This window comes from Pagrus major, chromosome 5 (genome assembly GCF_040436345.1).
Source record: "Pagrus major chromosome 5, Pma_NU_1.0".
Taxonomy (NCBI): domain Eukaryota; kingdom Metazoa; phylum Chordata; class Actinopteri; order Spariformes; family Sparidae; genus Pagrus; species Pagrus major.
Genome location: NC_133219.1, coordinates 1941783 through 1961941, shown reverse-complemented (window position 1 = coordinate 1961941; position 20159 = coordinate 1941783). Strand labels below are relative to the sequence as shown.

The following is a 20159-nucleotide window of genomic DNA, read 5'->3' as shown; positions in this document are numbered from 1 at the left end:
TGCTGGCATATGCTGACAGCTCTTTACCAAGTCTCGTGGTTCGCCCCGTGTGTATTGCTCCAAAAAATACAGCTTGTCTGCATCATTGTCTGTTTTGGAGTCGATAGCATGGCCAAATGCTTTTATGAAGGATCGAAAGTCAAGTGGATCTCCGTGGAACAAAGGAATGTCTCTTTGAGGTAAGCATGACATCTGTTGGTTTTTTACAAGCAACTCAGTAATATCAGTTTGACGTTTCATCACTCTGTACAGATCAGCTATGTCGTCATTCTGCTGTCGTGGGTCGGCTGCACGTGTAGGGCTTAGACTCTGGTGAGCACGTACCTTTGGCCTTGTTGCTGGTGGATTTGTTGACATCACAGGCCAGACTCTGTGTTGCCTATGTGGTGATGCATCCTTCCTGCTTTGTCCATCAGTGTAGTCCTGCTGAGCTGAATGTGATGATGCAGCAGCGCCGCGCTGTTGTTGAGGTGATTCGTAATCTTTGTATACCTTGAGTCGTGCTGTAGACGCTGCCAGCTCTGTGGCTAACTCCAATTGTTCTTTGTCCATCTTTAACCGGGCTTCTTTCAGTTCCAGCGCTTGCTTTTCCTTTAATGCAGCTGCTTTTGCAACGAGTTCCGCTCTTTTCGCCGCCTCTTTCAGGAGTACAGAAGTACCTGAAGATGCTGTTGAACTTGTGTGACTGCCATGCTTAGATGACTTGCTATTTCTTCGTTTTGTATCCACATTTGAAACACTGTCCATAGGAGTTATGTTTTTTCCACTTGTATCTACCAAGTCTGCATCAAGTTTTACTTCCTCGATCCACTTCTCTGCTCTTTTCATGAAGTCATGGCAGTTGGATGCTTTGGGTTTAAACCAAAAGGATTGATCAGTCTCTAATTCTTCTTCTTTTAAATAAAACTTCACTTTCTGGTTCTGGTCGATGAACTCCTCATACAACTTGTAGTAACTTTTCATTTCCTTTAGTTCAATATGCATCATGTTATTATCATCTTCCATAAGACGTTCTATTTGGTTTGATTTTGCAGTTAACTGCCTTAATTTGGACCTTCTTGCAGTTATATACTGATGCAGTTTCTCCTCAGTACCTTTTTCTGTTAGTATGACCGCCCTCTTGTGGCCATCGTCGGGTACTGCGCGTCCCTCGTCGTCAATCTGCGGCTCCTCCATTACCGTTTTTTATACAGTTCCAAATAACAGGGTAATGAGATCCAGCCAGAAACAACAGGATAGTCACTCAGTTTTATCACGGGAATGGTTACCAGGCTTATCCGGGTTACCTTCTTTCAGCTGTCCGTACGGAACCTTTGTACATTCCCACAGCGCTGTCCACTTCGCCCGCCGCGACGTTATCCTTTTGGGCGCCGTCTAATTCCTGGATGAGTCGTGTCCGCGACATGATCCAGGTCGATGTTCAGTCAAAAGGTTTTTTGACTTGATGTAGTGGCAAACTCCTCACTTTAACTTATTCATAAGCCACTTTAGCCGTTTTAGCAGAAGGCTAACTCAATTGTCTTCACGCGTGCACCTTACTTCCACTCACAAACACCGGAGGCTGGTCGTCCTTCTGTATGAGTTTTATTTTGACGTTCCGTTATACATTCCATCTTATTTGGGTCACAACGGTCGAACAAGCTTCCAATAGCACATCCGTCAGTAACGTCTAGAGTAAGAATGACGGTCAAAAAACCTTTTTTACGCGGTCAACTAGCACCTCTGCTAATTCAATGTAAATGTGTTCCTGGATTACTGTGCTCATGCGCAGCGCTACTTCAGGTGCTCTAGGAACTTCCGCTGGCTTAAGCACACACAACACAAATCTAATCAAAAAATGTATCTCAACTATAACGAAGATTTAGCTCTCTTGGCGTTAACTTTGGCTCCTACACTGACTAAATGCTAGAACACTAAATGCTGGTTAGCAGCTATAACAGCACAATAGACCTCCTGCCTGTGGTGAAGGACCGACCGCTTAAAGTGTCAATTAACAGCAGAACAACAAGAAATAAGACACAGTTAACGAAAAAAACAACACAAAACCAGAGTAATGGTGGGGCTAAGCAGCTAGGCATGGGTAAATGAGAAATGAACAATGAAATAAGATAAAGAAAAACAGAATCAACTACACAAAACAATATTAATGGGGTTAGAGGCAGCGAGGCAGTTCAAAATTAACCAAACACAAAATGAGGAGTTAAGCCCCACTCACAACACACTACGCTAAAATGGCTCAAACTAAAATCTCTAGGGACTAATGACAATAATGGTTGTGCAGAAAGAGGCCAACAGTCATAGGCCGGCTGTAAGCAAAACCAGCGGTAAGCAAAGCAGCGGTAATAGCACAGCGGTAAGCAAAGCAGCAGCATAGCTATAGGTGAGCCAGAGTAGCTGCTACATTTCCCAGTCAGGCTGCTGACCACCAACACTGACCCGCAGCCCCGATCCAGCCGTGCCTGTGAGCCCGGGGAGGGGAGCAGACGAGAGCCTATGGTGCTATTCTGCCACTATGAGCAAATTCCTATAATGAAAACAGCCATTTAGCAACTACACGCCACATAATGTCACGGCGCACGGTATAAATGGACCTACCAGCAGCGATCGGTGAGAGCGTCACGTCCACAACAGGGATCTACAAAATCATATATAACTAGTTTTAACAACACGCTAACCAAACAGAAACTAGGTCACAAACGATACAGTAGTGATGTGTCCTTCAGTGTCTAGGCTTCGAAGCGTGTGTCGAGTAATCCAGGAAGATTTTTGTGAAGCGCCTATCGAGGCTTGTGTCGATGAATTATGTGGTGATGCCGTACCACGTGACTGATTCAGGAAATGGTTCGCAGGTTTGGCGTGTGATTCGAAATTTAAGGGGCAACGAAACGCAATGGACCTCCCCTGTCACCTCATATTTTGTGGATTTGGGACTTTATTGCACGTTTGTTTGCTATCTGTTTGAGCTTCTTTTGTTTTTCCAATGGAACCAGCAAGAAAGGAGATTTTCCTGTCTGGAAACATTTTGAGCTGATCTCTCCTAATAAGGTATGCACATAGTAATATAAATATAGTAATATAAATAAGTGACAACACAACGTATCCCTTGTTCTAATTTATTTCTTCTAACTTCTGGTATTTTAAAAGGTGAAGTGTCTGTTGTGTTCAAAAGAACTGGGATACAACAATAACACCTCTTCTATGCTGAGGCATTATAGAGCCCTGCATGAAAACAAGGAGACCAACCAAGGTGGACCAAGCTCAGGTAAGCCATTTTAGGATGCAATGATAAGACAGCATACAAACATAAAATTACATGGTATGTTTGTATTAGACAACATTAATTCACATTTTAAATTTGACTAATTTATGACATATGTAATTGAATACCACATTTTTTATTGTCATCAGGAGAAGAGACTGATGTGGATGAGGCCTTGGTCAATTTGGTGATTGAGGATTCCCAGCCCTTCACTATTGTGGAGGACAAAGGGTTCAAAAAGCTTGTTAGAGCTTTGAACCCTACCTATGTTCTCCCCACAAGGCAGGTGCGTATGTGAGCACATGAAGCATTTTTCCCCATTTCCCCATATTTGCCATTCCAGGAGTGTTCTCTTCTTTCCTTTCCTTTCCTTAGCTTTTATGGTGGAGGACAGATATAAGGAATCCAAGGAGAAAGCCAATGTCATTGTGTCGAAAGCATCTGCAGTTAGTTTTACATCAGATATGTGGACGTCTATCAACACTGATGCGTATCTAGTTGTGACATGGCATTGTATAGATACAAGCACCTCTTTGCATTCTGTTGTTTTAGGGGTGCTGCATTTCCCTGAGGCACATACTGCTGAAAATGTGGCAAAAGTAAAAGCAGCACTTATGTCAGAGTGGGGTATTACACACAAAGTTACTTGCCTTGTGACTGATGGCACAGCAAATATGGGTGCTTGTGCCAAGGAGCTTCGTTTGCATCACACAAATTGTGTGGCACATACTTTAAATTTACTCATTAAAAAGGCTCTTGGCCAAAACACTGTGTTGTCTGACATCTGGGCAAAATCTAGGAAGATAGAGGGCTATTTCAAGCGCAGCACCACTGCAAAGGTGAGTTACTTTATTTCATTGCAATATTCTAAATGACACTGTTTTTTTTTAAGTTGCTGCTGCAGTGACACTTGAATTAATCACTTTTTGTTGGCTAATTTTATAGGAGAGACTGACACAGGTGCAGGAGCAAATGGGCCAGCCGGCACTGAAGCTAATTCAAGAGGTGGATACACGCTGGAACAGCACATACCATATGCTCCAATGTGTTTATGACCTCAGGGAACCTGTAGGAGCAGCTTTGGCAGGCCTACGCACTGACATTGCCCCACTCTCATCAGAGCTGTATGAAATCATTGCAGAAAGTCTAAAAGTGCCGTTCCCATTTAGTGATGCCACAGATGAGCTGTCAGAGGAGAAGAGAGTGTCTGGATCAAAAGTCTTTTATCAATGCTACACCACGCACTGGAGGAGGAGGAAATGGGAATTGTCCAAACTCCAGAGAGCACAGCAGTGACTGAGAGTCTGCCGAAACAGTTAAGGGAGAAGCTATACTCGTTGCAATCAATGAGCATCATGTCACTGATGACTTTGCTCAATCACAGGTTAAAAAAGAGGCTTCTTTAGCTCCAATAAAGCAGCAGATGCCAAGAAGAGGCTCACTTCTGTATGTGCTGCTGTTATACAAACAGTGTGTCTTCCTCCTCCTCCTCCTCCTCCTCCTCATCATCATCATCATCATCATCATCATCATCACCATCATCATCATCATCATCATCATCGTCATCATCGTCGTCGTCATCACAATTGCACATATCAGAAGCTTCTCAGCCTGTGACTCAAGATAATGGATACATTCTAATTGTGTTATTGGGTGTCTGTCGGTGTGGCTAACGGGTAGTGTTAGATCTACACTTGGGGACATCAAACACGCAACTCTGCATAGAAAGGGACTTGCACTGTATTTGTTCAATGTATGGGAGGGGATTAAGAAAGTTCTATTTTCTGAGGGATGAGTTTTACCTTCTTCTTTTTTTACATGTTTTTTTTCATTTTGATCATTATCAATGTGTTACCCGACGTAATATCCGAATACCCTAGCCCAACCATTCACCATGTGAACACACCAAAGCCTAAGCTAACATTGATTTATTCGGCATGATTATAAGGCAACAACATGGTAATGTGGTGACATTTACATCATTTAATATAAATGGACTGAATGGACCAGTTAATAGAAAAAGTGAGAAAAAACTTAGAAAAAACTGAGATAGCATTTATACAAGACAGCCATCTCACCAAATCTTCATCAAAATTAAAACATCAAAAATTAAAAAGGGACTGGGTAGGGCAAGTATACGCATCCTCATTCAACTCACGATATGTACTGATTCAAGGCAATATGTACTCTAAAACCTGGACATTTTTTAATGTATATGCTCCAAATTATGACGACCACTCCTTCATTCAAGAAATATTACTTAGAGTGTCTGAATGCTCTGGAAATATATTGATAGGAGGAGATTTTAACTTTTGCCTCGACCCAGTTCTGGACAGGTCCTCAGACACTGTTGTGACAAGGACCAGAGCAGCCAGATCCACATTGACTTTTATGAAAGATCTAAACCTTTGTGACACTTGGAGACACCTCCACCCTACAACTAGAGACTACTACTTCTATTCGTGTCCCCATAATTCTCATAGAATAGAATAGAATAGAATAGAATAGATATACTTTATTGATCCCAAGCTGGGAAATTAAGGTGTAGCAGCAGCATTACACACAGAGACGAATGACAACACAGTGAAATGAAAAGAACAACCTAGACATATTAACAGAGCATTATAAAATGTAATATAAAAACTTCAAAAACTTCTGTCAGTTTGTGAGAGACCAAATCAGGATCTTTTGTGAAACAAACTGTGCCTCTTCCTCCAATAGCTTTATACTGTGGGACACAATGAAAGCAGACAGATAATTTCTTACACCAATGGCTTAAAGAAAAGACACATGGCTGAAATTAGTGAACTGGAAAAGGACATTTCACACTTAGAAAAAGAACATCAAATCACACGCTCCAGAGACATATCGAACATTAGTAAACAAAAAGCTGAAATATAATCTGTTAAACACTTACAGAATAGACAGAAATATCCTGAGAACCAAACAGATACTACGAACTGGGAGAAAAGGCACAGAAAGTCCTGGCTTGGCAGTTGAAGAGAGAGGAGACATCGAGAACCATTAATTCTATAGAAACTGAAAATAGGACTACTACAAGAAACCCAAGAGAAATTAATGATTGTTTTAAACACTACTATTCTTCGTTATATACATCGGACTCCCCAGATGATCTTACCATGATTGACTCGTTCCTATTAAACATTGAACTACCAAGATTAACATTAGAGGACCAGATGGCGTTAAACTGTCCTTTCACTCAAAAGGAAATTGAAAAAGCCATCTCCTCATTGCAATCTAATAAATCACCTGGTGAGGATGGTTTTCCTCCTGAATTTTACAAAGAGTTTAAGGACCTGCTTGTCCCTTGTTTTATGGATGTTGTAAATTTGGTAGCTGAAACTTAAACTCTGCCCGATTCATTCTCTATGGCCTTAATAACGGTTATTCATAAGAAAAACAAGAACCCCGAAAAGTGCTCCTCCTATAGGCCAATTAGCCCTCTTAATACAGACTTTAAGATAATTTGTAAGACCTTGACCAACAGATTAAATAGGTTCCTCCCCAAACTTATCAATATAGACCAGACAGGATTTATAAACAAATGACTCTCGGCTGATAACCTCTGTAGACTCTTACACATTATTCATTTAGCAAACACCAGAAATGAAACCACTATTGTACTATCTTTAGACGTGGAGAAGGCCTTTGACCACCTTAAGTAGCCATATCTCACAAAGGTCTTGGACTGTTTTGGACTAGGCGCATCTTTCCTTAACTGGGTGAAAACCCTATACCACAAACCACAAGCAAAGATAATCATGAATGGCATAATGTCAACTCTGATCACACTACAAAAAAGCAGCAGACAGGGTTGTCCGCTTTCTGCCGGGCTTTTTGTCCTGGCAATAGAGCCGCTGGCGCACACAGTGAGACAAGACCCAGACATAAGGGGAGTCCAGGTTGGTCAGCTAACTCACAAAATTAGCCTCTTTGCTGAATTAGCCAGCCTGATGTCGGGCCCGGCAGCGCAAATGAGATTTCTCCTATCTTTGTTCTCCCCCTTCTTGGACACCAATTGAACTGCATGACTTTGATGAAGAGGTGGGAAGTGACTTCATTTATAAATGGAACCCAAAAAATAGTACAACCAAGAACCCGCTTACTGTCCACCTGGTCAGGTCATGGTATGAGGTTCATAAGATGATTGGAGTGAGAAATGATTTGTCACCCAAAACACCCTTGTGGAAAAATAAACTCACACCAATGATCTCTGATAACAAAATTTTTAAGCTTTGGCACGACAATGGGATAAGATACCTTGAACATTGCTTTTAGCTGTTCAAAGGACATCAAGATGTCATTACTGTAGTATGATTTAAGTATGATCTATCCAACAAACACTTCTTCTTTACAACTGAGAACATTCCTGAAAAAAAGCTTGGGTGATCAAATGACAATACCTGTCCAGACAAAGGTGGAGGAAATACTTTACAGTAACAAAAGTTCAAGACAATTTACTAGGAAGCTGTATTCAATAATGATGGAGGACTGTCCAAAACAAAACATGCACCAATCAAGAGAGAGGTGGGAATCTGACCTTGGCATCACTATAGATGAGGACCTATGGACTTATGTCAGAATAGCTTATTCGCTTCTCTAAATGCCAGATTGAAACTGGTTAGTTATAATTTTCTTCATCAACTTTACCTCACCTCCCAAAAATTACACCAGTATAATCCTGCAATTCCAGATGTCTGTTTCAGATGTGGGGTTGCTGAGGGTACCACATTACACTGCACATGTCAGTGTACTAAAGTTATTGCATTTTGGTATGATTTATGTGACACCCTGACTATAATCATGGATACACCAATTCCATTAGACCCAGAACTCTGTCTTCTAGGAAACATAACAAACTTGAATCAGAGTTCCAGAGAATTCATTGATATAGCCCTTGCTGTTTCTAGAAAGTGTATTGCATTAACCTGGAAGTCAGCTTCCCCCCTCTCTATATCAAAATGGATATCAGAAAATAGGATCTGTTTGCCCTTAGAGAAGATCACCTATGTCCTGAAGAACAGATACGATGCCTTTTTAAAGATCTGGCAGCCTTTTATTGAATACATAGAAACATTATCTTTATCAATTGTAGACCCGCTTTAAACTGGCTCCATAAATTAATAATAACGTCCAGGTATCATGGTTGAGCTATTTTAGTGACAAATGTGTCACAATGTGACAATTGTATACTTTTGTTTTGTCTTGTCTTATTACCATTATTTGTTTCATTCATTTTATTATTTTATTTTTAGTTTATTTAGTTATTGTTGTTACTCTTTTATCTTAGTCTTTGTTAACCATGTGTTTATTATATAGGTATAGGTATATAGATAAATTGAATACGTAGATGATGTAGAAGTTCATAGAGAGTTGAAGGAGCCTTGTGTGATAGAGTGAGTTGCGGAGAATAGATCGAAATGGAGATAGAAAATTCAGTGAAGTCACTGAAAACAGCATCGTTTGAGAGGACAACACTGCAGGAGAAACTTAGAATGAAGACGGACCTGACCAGCCAGACATTGTGATAAAACAACAAGCAAAAGACAGAGGAAGAAGTACACCCGGTCTTCTTCATGGGGCTGGTTTGCCAAGAAGTTATGGCAAACTGCATGCAGTGAGGTCAGCACTTTATTTTGCTTTCCTTTTTTAAAAGTTGGAACCGCACCAGCATGGATCCAGTCAGGTATGATTGATTTGAAGCACTTTGCAGAAAAAGTGAAAGGCATGAACAAGCTAAGAGCCACATGAAAAATGTGTCTCAGCATGGTAGAGTAAATATTGCTGCTCAGCTTGATGAAGGCTACAGGATAGGGATCCGAACACAACGAGGAGGTTGACAAAAACAGGCACATCTTGTCTAAAATAATACATTAAAGTTCTGTGGTGAGTTTGAGCTAGTCCTGCGTGGCGAAAGTGAACACTCAGAAAATCCGGGCGTTTTCTGAGGACTGGTGGATTTTGTAGCATCACTAGATACGGCAGTACAAGAACATCTGCAGAGTGCTGCTGTGTTTATGAATATCTACAGCACATAATGAACTCAATACTGTGAACGAAATTTTAAAAAAGTTTGCAAAACTTCGAGTTTTTAATAAGGGTCATTTTAACGCATGAATTATATTTTTTTGTAGAAAAACCATATCAGACAAATATTACGGTTCCAAGTAGAGTATTTTAATTTTAATTTATTTAAATAGACTGGTGTGATGCATCAATAGGGTGCTTTGGCAATCCTACTGGTGATAAAGGGTTATAGTGACAAAATACTTACAATACTACATACTGCGGGCTGACGGTGGCTGTTCTCAACGTTGTAGCAGAGGAAACAGCAGAGTGGACATGGGCGAAGAAAATGGGGCTCAGCAGCAGTCTGCTTCCCTGAGGGAATGTAGGAATGAAACTCTTCTGGATCCGGAACGTGTTTGGTAAACATGTAGCAGTTTGTGGCTTGTAACGTGGGCTGGTGAAGGGGAAGGTGATGGTCCACTTTAGTGTGGGTGACTCTGGTTACTCAAGAGACAGCAGGCAACATGTGGGGGTTTTCGCACAGCACTTTTATTCATATTGTACTGACCATACCATGCCAGGTCTCTATGGCACTAATGTTACAGGCATACATGCGAATGAACACAGGCCGAGGTTCTTCTACCAACACTTTAAAAAATAAAAACAAAATAAAAAGGGAAGTCTTCGCTCTGTTGGCGATATTCATTTTCATGGGGAGCGGAAATACACCTGCTCTTCTTCATCGTATAGGTCACATTACTCATTAAACAAAAAGCTACATTAAATAACTCTGACTGTTACAGGCTCTTCCAACCAGGTTGAAGACTGTGGCCTAGGCGAAGGTAGAATCCAAACATTTGGGTGCTCCCTTTCAGTAACTGCTTCCAGTAACGCGTTATGGTGGGACTGCGGTAAGTTGCGTGCAGCTGTACTTAAGATATCTCTGTGCATCAGGCTGTCACGCTGGAACTGACGGTGCATTCAGGTGTGCTTTCAGTCAATGGGAGAAGGGACTTTCAAACCTGGGGAAATGTAACAGCCATGTATAACTGACTGGACACCAGGTTTTCCTCCAGGCTTTCTTGGTGCACGGAGGCAGGATATTAGGCTTTGTTTTACATGCAGGCCACTGTATTGTTAGGAACACATGGTGAGGTCCCAACAACTGCAAATGATAATGTGGATGCACCTTCACATAAATCAATGTCCACAGGCTATCCCCTGGGCTGTCCGAGTACTATGTCCACTGTCTTTCATATGTGGCAGAAAGCTAGAATTACCTTGAATTGGATTAGTAAGGGGGGTGTAACACACCTCAAGACCAGAGGGATGTAGTGTGAGAATCGTGATGTGTTTTTATATGCACGCATGTGCATGGTTTCAGACTGGTATATCATTCTTTATTTTAAAATTGTAATCCTGTAGGTTATCCCTTTTCACTAAATGTATCTATAATCTAACTTTCTGTACCTGCAACAGAATACAGTTACTTTTTTTGTATACTAGTGACATAATCCCGTTACATATATTCCATTACTCCCAAAGCCTGACTTTATAAACATGCAGTAGGCTACTACGGTGGCCAAGGGAACTCAATGCCCTGTACCTTAAGAAAACACATGCAAATAGACAAAGGACAACCAAATTAGAAAACATCTCCATTATTTTTGAAAACACATGCACAGCATTTACAAAACACAATGCAAATACACACAACACAACCAAGTACCACATACCATATAAAGTGGCTTTCAAGAAATTGAAAACAACAATGTAGAAAAACACATTTCTCTCAATTTCGAATCTTGGAATGACAAGACTGTTAAGTTGTAAGCAAGTATAACTTGATTATTAGATCATTTATTGAGTTTATCCCCTCATGTAAACAATGTTATAAAGAAGGCATTCTATAGACTGAAACAATTCTCTGAGCCAAAGCTTCTAGAGAAGAAGTGTGTCTGTTTCTTGTAAATAGTCTTACTGAAGGAAAAAGGAAGGGTCAAAGAAAGTGAAAGTTACACTGGAAAGTGGAAGCATTGCATCATAATGCACAGTATCATTGTTTGAGTGTTCGCCAGTATATAAAGAGATCGATCCCTTGAGCTTTACACCATCAAGACTCCAGACTGAAGAAAGCCACAGTGGAGTGGGAGCCAGAACCTGTCAACAGCCACAACTATGAACTCAGTTGCCATTGTCTTTCTCACCTTCCTGCTGGTCTTCTATGCACAAGGTACTGTGAAAAGTTTAGTGTTGTGTGATTATCTTGTCCTTCCTTCTTGTCAGGACATTACAGTTTACTTGTAATAGAACTTTAAAGCTGCATCTTTGAGCTCATTGTTTCTAAGTCCACAACTCTATTGTTTTGGTTGATTCTCATCACTCTCATCAGTTGTTACCGGCTATAACAGGCAGCTATTTTCAGGGAAAAAGCTCAGCTAAACCAAATGTACACTACCCATTTAGAACCATCAGCAGATCGACAAAGCTAGTGACTAGCTGGTGAACACAGTGGAGCATTTAGCAGCTAAGAAAAAACCCAGATATTTTTCTTAGGAGTGGCTGAAGACCAAACCACAGCTAAAAGGGGGAGTGAGAATTGGACTTACAGGTAGGTGCAAACATGATCCCTAATGAATGATAATAATAAAGTTGCTTTTTGTCTGCTGGAGGTGTAAATGGGCAACTGTTTGCTAACATGATCCCATAAAGACTTTATAAAGTAATATGTCACACGTTGTGTTAACAGGTTCTTCCACTGCCTCCTTCAACTGCTTTCATGTAAATATAGGGAATCATAGACTTGATTTGGCAAGTTCTCTATTATAGGTTCGGGTTGACCAAGCAATTTTTAAAAAATTCTGCCACAAAAAGTCTGACCTTATTTCCCCACAGCTCACTGTGAGAATTCCTTTCAGCTCAACTGAGTGGGAAATTATAAAATCAATCAATCAATCCTAAACAGAAAATGGCTCTGTCGAGCATAATCCAAGACTCTTTGAGCCCAGAGATTCCAAATTGATTAGAAAAGATGTTATTTAAGCACTTCTTAAAGCTGAAATCTTCAATAGGTTAGCTTGCACCACATCTGAAGTAGGAGCTTGACTGCCTTTCGAGGGTGCAAATTGTGCTGACAAACCAACCAACCAACAAACAAACGGGTGAAAACATAACCTTCTTGGCAGCAGTAGAAAAAAAAACTAAAACAACAACAATTTTGCATTTAGATATGTGAGAATTATAGAAAACAAATAACACTAATATCAAGAATAATCATTATATATATTTCCAAATGGAAGAAAGCTTTTTTTGTTTTTTCAATTATCAACAAGACTGTCAGGCTTTATTACATTTTCACTTTATCTTTATCACTGGGCTGCAGTCTGTCAAAGCTGACTTTTAGCTCTATTCACTGTATTAAACAAGTGACAATAGTTCTGACTCCAGAGCAGTCCTGCCTCTGACAAAACATGAATTCATGCTCATTCTTTAGTCTGCTGACTGATTTAAAAGGTGATAAGATTGTCTATTCTTCCCACAGGTCAACAAAGCAATGGATCTAAGTGCAAATGTTTAAATGGTTATATCGGCAAGGTGAACCCAAAGCTCATTAAGTCAGGGCCAGTCATACACAACCCAAGTATCTTCTGTCCACAAACAGAGATTATGTGAGTAAAGGTTTATTAAGCTACATTTCCTAACATTGCATTTTCCTGCATTGTTCAAATTTCTCTGACAAAGCACTTTCTTCTCTTACAGTATCACAACAACAGCAGACAAGGAGAAATGTGTGAATCCTGAGTCACCATTTGGAAAACTCATTCTAGAAATCAAAAACAAGTAAGATCAGTTGGACAACATGACGCAGTGTTCATGCTCATGCTCTTCAATATCAGGTATTACTGTGAAGGTTTCTGATCTCATTGCTTTTTACTCATTGTGTCATGTGTTGTTTCAGGCATGAGAAGAACGGAGCTGTGAGCACAACAACGGCTGCAAGCTCGACGGGCCTCCACACAACACCCAGGCTGTCAGACTCTCCACCACTGCGCCAAAGAGGATAGACCTGAAACACTGTTGTTGAAATTAAGGAGTTCATCATCATTGCCTTTGACTACTTATAGCCACTTATACTGTTTACATGACAAAGTGTCAATGGCCAGTCCTCTGTTTGTTTCCTCTTAAGTTAAATTGTGTTCACATGTATGCACATCAAGTCAATCACCTGTATATACTTTTTAAATTCCAAAAATAAAACACACCTGATTGGGCTTTCTGTGATTTGTTTGTTTTGGTTCATGCATGTAAAAAAACAAACAAACAAAACACACACACACACACAAACTGACCTTATCTTCACCTAAGCTTACCTTAACCAGCTAATATAATGTAGCATGCAGTCTATATGTTCCATACTGTGTATGGCCAAAAGTATGCAAAAACTTAAACACTCCACTAATAAAACATTGGGCATTAATCAGCCAAGAGATAAGAACCTAGCTGCAGGGATTTAATTTCTTTCAGGCAGAAGAGCATCAGTAGCTGTGTTTACAATGTGCCTTCATAGACCAGAAATAATCCGAATAATAACCCAATCAGAATAAAAACACCTCATGTAACCACTTCAGTTAGAAGAGACTGATCCAATCTTACCTGATCTGAATGAATGTTTAATGAGACAGAAAGGGGTGTTTTAAACCTTTGATAATCTGTTCAAAGATTACAACCTAATAACCGTGTAAACATTAACACAATAAATTCTCTCTGGTTGGAATATATATACATGTGTATATATATATATATATATCCATATATATTTCTTTTCTTTTTTTTTCTGTGCATGTTCACCTCAAATGGGGTTCACATTGGGGAATTTCATTTCTGGGAAGGACAGAAACATGGCAGTAGCAAAACAGAAGTCATTTGTTGGCGATCTGAAAAGATTCAAGGATTTCAGATTCAGACTCAGACTCAGACTCAGACAACTTTATTAATCCTTTTGAGAGGTTCCCTCAAGGAAACTGAAGCTCCGTGTCACTCACAGCACTGTTACACACACAGTAGAAAGTATACATATAAATAATAATAAAGTTAAATGTATTATATACACACACTTGTATGTATATATGTGTGTGTGTGTGTGTATATATGTATATATATATATGTATGTATGTATGTATGTATATATATATATATATATATATATATATATATATATATATATATATATATATATCTTTGGAAGGAGCAGCCTGTCGCTGAACCAGCTCCTCTGGCTGCTGATGACAGTGTACAGAGTGTGGTTGGCATTATCCAGGATGCCCTGCAGTTTGTTAAGAGTTCTCCTCTCTGCCACTGTCACCAGAGGGTCCAGCTTCATGCCGACCACCGAGCCGGCCCGCCTGACCAGCTTTTCCTGGAAAGGTCAGCCTTTGATGTGCTGCCGCCCCAGCACACCACAGCATAGGAGAGAACACTGGCTACCACGGACTGGTAGAACATACACAAGAGCTTCCTGCAGATGTTGAAGGATCGTAGCTTCCTCAGGAAGTACATCCTGCTCTGAGCCTTCTTGTACAGCTGCTTTGTGTTGCTCATCCAGTCCAGCTTGTTGTCCAGCCACAGCCCAAGATATTTATAGGTCTCCATGACCTCCAACTCCTCTGCTCTTAACAGAACTGGTCTGGGTCTGGGTCTGTCCCTCCCGAAGTCGATGACCAGTTCTTTAGTCTTTGAGGTGTTGAGCTGCAGGTTGTTTGTGTGGCACCAGACAACAAAGTTCCTCACCAGGCTCCTGTATTCCTCCTCTTCATCGTCTCTGATACACCCCATGATGGCCGTGTCATCTTCTTTGGAACTGGAACGATGCATGATGTTTTCCAGAGGGTGGGCATGGAGCTGGGGCTGGTGTGAGAGGGGGGTGGGAAATATCTGGAGAGAGGTGAGGGAGGGAGAACAGGGTGGGGGGTGGCTGCAGCCATTGGAGGGGAGGAGGGGAGGGGAGGGGAGTGCTGCTGTGCTGCCTGGGTGGAGATGCACTGGGAGGGGGAGGGGGGCTGGGTCCAGTGAGGGTGGGGGGTGGAGTGAAGTGGCTGAACCTATTAAAGAAGTTGTTCAAGTCGCTCGCTCTCTCCACACCCTCCCCCACTGTGCTGGTCCTTGCTTTGTGGCCTGTGATGGTTCTGACACCTTCCCAGACCTCCCTCATGTTGTTCTCCCTCAGCTTCTGCTCTACTTTCTCCCTGTAGGAGTCTTTTGCCTCCCTCAGGCAAATCACAGGATTTGTGAACGCATTGATGGTCAAAAGGCTTGAAACAAGTTGTTCAACCAAGTGTCTGGAAAGATGAATGAAGCTGGTATCCACAAGACCAGAAACGCAAATATTGTTCCCAGGACACAATGTGGGTCCATCTAAAGTAATTCTACTAACAGGCAGAGCGAATGAATGAATTGTATTTTCTCAATAAAGATCAAGTTTAAGATTAAGATTGTCTTTATTTATCCCGCAATGGGGAAATTCACATGTTACAACAGCTCGAGGTGCAACAGTACAAGTAGAATCAGAAAAATATGCATAGAAATATTAAATAGAAAATAAATAGAAAAAAACACAAGATATTTACAAAAAACAATAAGATATTTACAAAAGCAAACAAATGGGTGGAAAGTGACTGTTCATGTAGTGCTTGAGTTAAACAGTCTGATGGCTGTGGGGATGAATGATCTGCGGTAGCGCTCCTTCTTACACAGTGGGTGTAAGAGTCTGCTGCTGAAAGAGCTGCTCAAGGCTTCCACAGTCTGGTGAAGGGGGTGAGAGGTGTTGTCCATGATTGACGTCAGCTTGACTGACATCCTCCTCTCACCCACCACCTCTATGGAGTCCAGTGGACAGTCCAGGACAGAGCTGGCCCTCCTAACCAGTTTGTTCAGTCTCTTTCTGTCCCTGTCCGTGCTGCTACCTCCCCAGCAGACCACTGCATAAAGGAGCGCTGATGCCACCACAGTGTCATAAAATGTTCATAGTAATGTCCTCTGCACCCCAAAGGACCTCAGTGTCCTCAGCAGATGGAGGCGACTTTGGCCCTTCTTGTACAGGGCATCCGTGTTGTCAGTCCAGTCCAGTTTATTGTTGTATTTTGCCACCATCTCTATGTCTAAACCCTGGATGTTCACTGGTGTGATATGTGGTGTCTTCCTCTGGAAGTTGATCACCATCTCCTTTGTTTTACTGGTGTTTATATGCAGGTGGTTGCATTCACACCAGTTAACAAAGTCGTTGATGACCCCCCTATATTCCTGTTCGTTCCCCTCAGAAACATATCCAACAATGGCTGTATCATTGGAGAACTTTTGGAGGCGACAGTTCACGGTGTTGTGCGTGAAGTCTGATGTGTAGAGGGTGAAGAGGAAGGGGTGTCGATGAAGAAGACAGGTTAGGGGGGAGAGCAGGGGTTGTTCTGGAGAGGTATGAAGTGGGGTCAGGGTGGGTTGACGGGGGAGAGGGGCTGGACTCCAAACAGCAAAAAAAGTCATTTAAAGTATTTGCCCAGTCCTGGTCTCCGATGTCTTGCTCTCTCCCTCCACCCTTTCCATGACCAGATATCTTCTTCAGTCCTCTGCAGACATCCCTGGTGTTGTTCTGCTCCAGCTGCTGCTCCAGCTTCCTCTTGTAGCTGTTTTTCCCCTTTCTAATTTCATGCCTGAGCTCTTTCTGGACTCTCTTCAGTTCCTCTTTGTCTCCTGATTGGAAAGTTGGTTCTTATTATTCTTCAGCTGTTACATTTCCAGCTGATTAGACACTACACAGCACATGCAACCACCAAGTGTGTACATGCATCTTGTGTTAATTGCATCCTCCTCTTAATGTTTGAAATTACTTCATTAATTCACTTTAATCTCAGTTTTTTTTTTTTTATCCCTCCAGGAATCTGTAGTACATTTTTTGGACTGTTGTGGTCCGAAATGCTTGATTTCACAGCAGCTTTAAAAAAAAAAAAAATTAGTTGTGAAAATTGCAAAAATAGTTGTGATTTTGCTGTGGATGTGTTTGTCAATCAGTGACATTCATTTGTGTTGTGTCCACCACAACATTGCAAAGCAGTTTACTCTTGCAGTCATGCAGAGCATCAGGGTAGTGCCTTGCACGGTCTTCAGCAGTAACCTTTTTTGGTAAATGTGAGACGTTTGTGTCATGTCTGCATCTTTACAACCAGAAACAAGCAAGTACAGTGGGTACGGAGAGTATAAAAACTTGTTGCATCATTCCCAAGAAGACTCATGGCTGTACTAGCTCAAAAGGGTGCTTCTACTCAATACTGAGCAAAGGGTCTGAATACTTATGACCATGTGATATTTCAGTTTTTCTTTTTTAATAAATTTGTAAAAATTTCTACATTTGTTTTTTTCTGTCAAGATGGGGTGCTGAGTGTACATTAATGAGAAATTAAATGAACTTTTTTGATTTTAGCAAATGGCTACAATGAAACAAAGAGTGAAACATTTAAAGGGGTCTGAATACTTTCCGTACCCACTGTAAGTCTGGTGACATACCCGTATGGCTCATTGTTTTGCCCAAGAGATGGCTAACTTGCAGGAAACCACAACGGTTGTCAAAATTGCAGAAAAGTTGTGGTAATTGAACAAAATGGCAAGGGTGCGCAGAATTCACAGGGATTGACTGAATTTGCGTTACAGATCACAATACTGCAACATCCTGGAGGGACTGTTTTATGTTACAACATATTCTCCCACTGTAAGTTAGTTTTATGTTCTATAGACCGAAACAGTAACCGTAACCTTGTGCAAACAAACTCACTTTGCTTTAAATAAATAGCACACACATCCTCAACATTCTTTATACTCATTGCTTTAAATTCAGCTGTTGATACCAAACATTACACACACATATCTTGTCAGCAAAACAAAATATTGTTTTATTACATCCCAATATTATTACAGCTGATATAAATGTTTTCAATAAGACACGGTTAAGAACTGTTAATAAAATATGTTTAAAAAAATCAAACACAGGAGTCAGAAATACTGTCAAGAGTTTGTGATCCACATCAATACTCCCTTAGCTCAGCATGCCAAGCTTTTGTATGTAGTTTTGGCAAAGTAGCACTACTTCAAAACAAAAACACTGACCACACTGTTGCCTAAAATTACGGCTCAGAACCAACTGCAAGATTTACTGACTTAATGGAAGTCCTTTCCTGCAAAGCGCACCCTGTAAAATACTGTTAGTGGTCGTAGTGTTTGGCATTAGAGATCAACTGATATCATTGATGGCTCATTGGCATTTTTTAGACTGGAGTTAACAGTAGCTTCAATAAGAATTCTATTTCCCTCAGGCAGCACTAAAACTATTCACTGCAGCAGAGAATAACGACTTTCCAAGGCATTTCATTGAGTCATCATGACTGTTGAAGGCAGTTGCATCTGAGTGCAATCCACAAAATACATTTAATACTGGTGATGCATTGAGAACATATGGATGAGATGTTATTGATGAGAACTTAAACTTGTCAACAAAAACTTACACAGAGCAAAAAGACAGAAAAAGTAACAGACTTGTCAGAACAGTACAGAGGTCACGAGGAGGCAAGCTTTTCTTTCTGGTGCAGAGAGTTCGGAAGCATAGAAAAGCTGTATGATTTATCTTACAAGTCAGTAAAGCTAAGTGTCAAATATATCCACTATTGAATACTGTAATTAAAGTACCACTGAATTTATTAAATCCAAACACATCTACATGTGTATATACAAACTCAGGCTTTCGTCTTTACGCTCTGTATGCGTTCAGTATGTCATTTGACTCTACTACTGCAGAAATGTAAAAAAATAGATCAATCGCTTCAGTTTACTCATGCCTCTGAAGAATGTGAAAAAATTATGACAGCAAAAAATCATTGCTATTGCTGAAAAAAAAGGCAGGAGTGCTGGTAGAAATGTACTTATTGTAAAAATACATAAGTTGATATACTTATTTTCATGGGTGTAGGAAGCATTTCAAATGTGGGTGGGGCAATCTAATGAGGTTCTGGGGGTTCTCCCCTAGAAAATTAGTAGAAGTAATTTCTTATATTCTGGTTCCTTTTAAAGTGAAACTCTGGCCAAAATGCAACCTAGGCTTTTTTTGTGAATGTGTTTGAGTCAAGCCTTCATGTAAAAGCATAGTTACGACGGAAAAGCCACTTTTAAGATTCACCATAGTTTTGTTTCCGGGTCAAACTCATTTTCAATGGTGTGCAGGGGCAACTTTAGGGTAGCATCAAAATCGCTATTTTTAAAACACTTTAAAGACTCGACACAACATGAAACTTTGCTCGTAGCATCACCAGGGTCTCTACACATGAACACGAGCATTGAGAACATCGTTTGTGTACACAGAGTTTACTTAAAAGAAGGTTTTTGAACAACTCACGTTAGCAGTAGCAGTAGCCGACCTGCCAGTCGAGATGTGTCGATCCCCGAGTGCGGCGTAACATGGAGGAGAAAGCTCCATGTTACTCCGGGGATCGGGAATCGACGCATCTCGACTAGCAGTACGGTGATGAGCAGAACAAGCTAAAGCTAACGTGAGTTGTTCAAAAACCTTCTTTTTAGCAAACTCTGTGTACACAAACGATGTTCTCAATGCTCGTGTTCATGTGTAGAGACTCTGGTGATGCTGCGAGCAAAGTTTCATGTTGTGTCGAGTCTTCAAAGTGTTTTAAAAATAGCGATTTTGATGCTACCGTAAAGTTGCCCCTGCACACCATTGAAAATGAGTTTGACCCGGAAATGAAACTACGGTGAATCTTAAAAGTGGCTTTTTCGTCGTAACTATGCTTTTACATGAAGGCTTGACTCAAACACATTCACAAAA

The 20159-nt window shown here is 40.8% G+C and overlaps 1 protein-coding gene across 1 annotated transcript; it reads left to right on the top strand.

The window, feature by feature from the left end:
• Positions 1–11396: 11396 nt before the first annotated feature.
• LOC140996308 (C-X-C motif chemokine 11-1-like) lies at positions 11397–13560 on the top strand. The gene is made up of 4 exons (XM_073466662.1): positions 11397–11522; positions 12831–12957; positions 13049–13129; positions 13248–13560. The coding sequence occupies exons 1-4, from the start codon at positions 11468–11470 to the stop codon at positions 13351–13353; spliced, it is 369 nt and encodes a 122-aa protein (XP_073322763.1). The 5' UTR covers positions 11397–11467; the 3' UTR covers positions 13354–13560.
• Positions 13561–20159: the final 6599 nt, after the last annotated feature.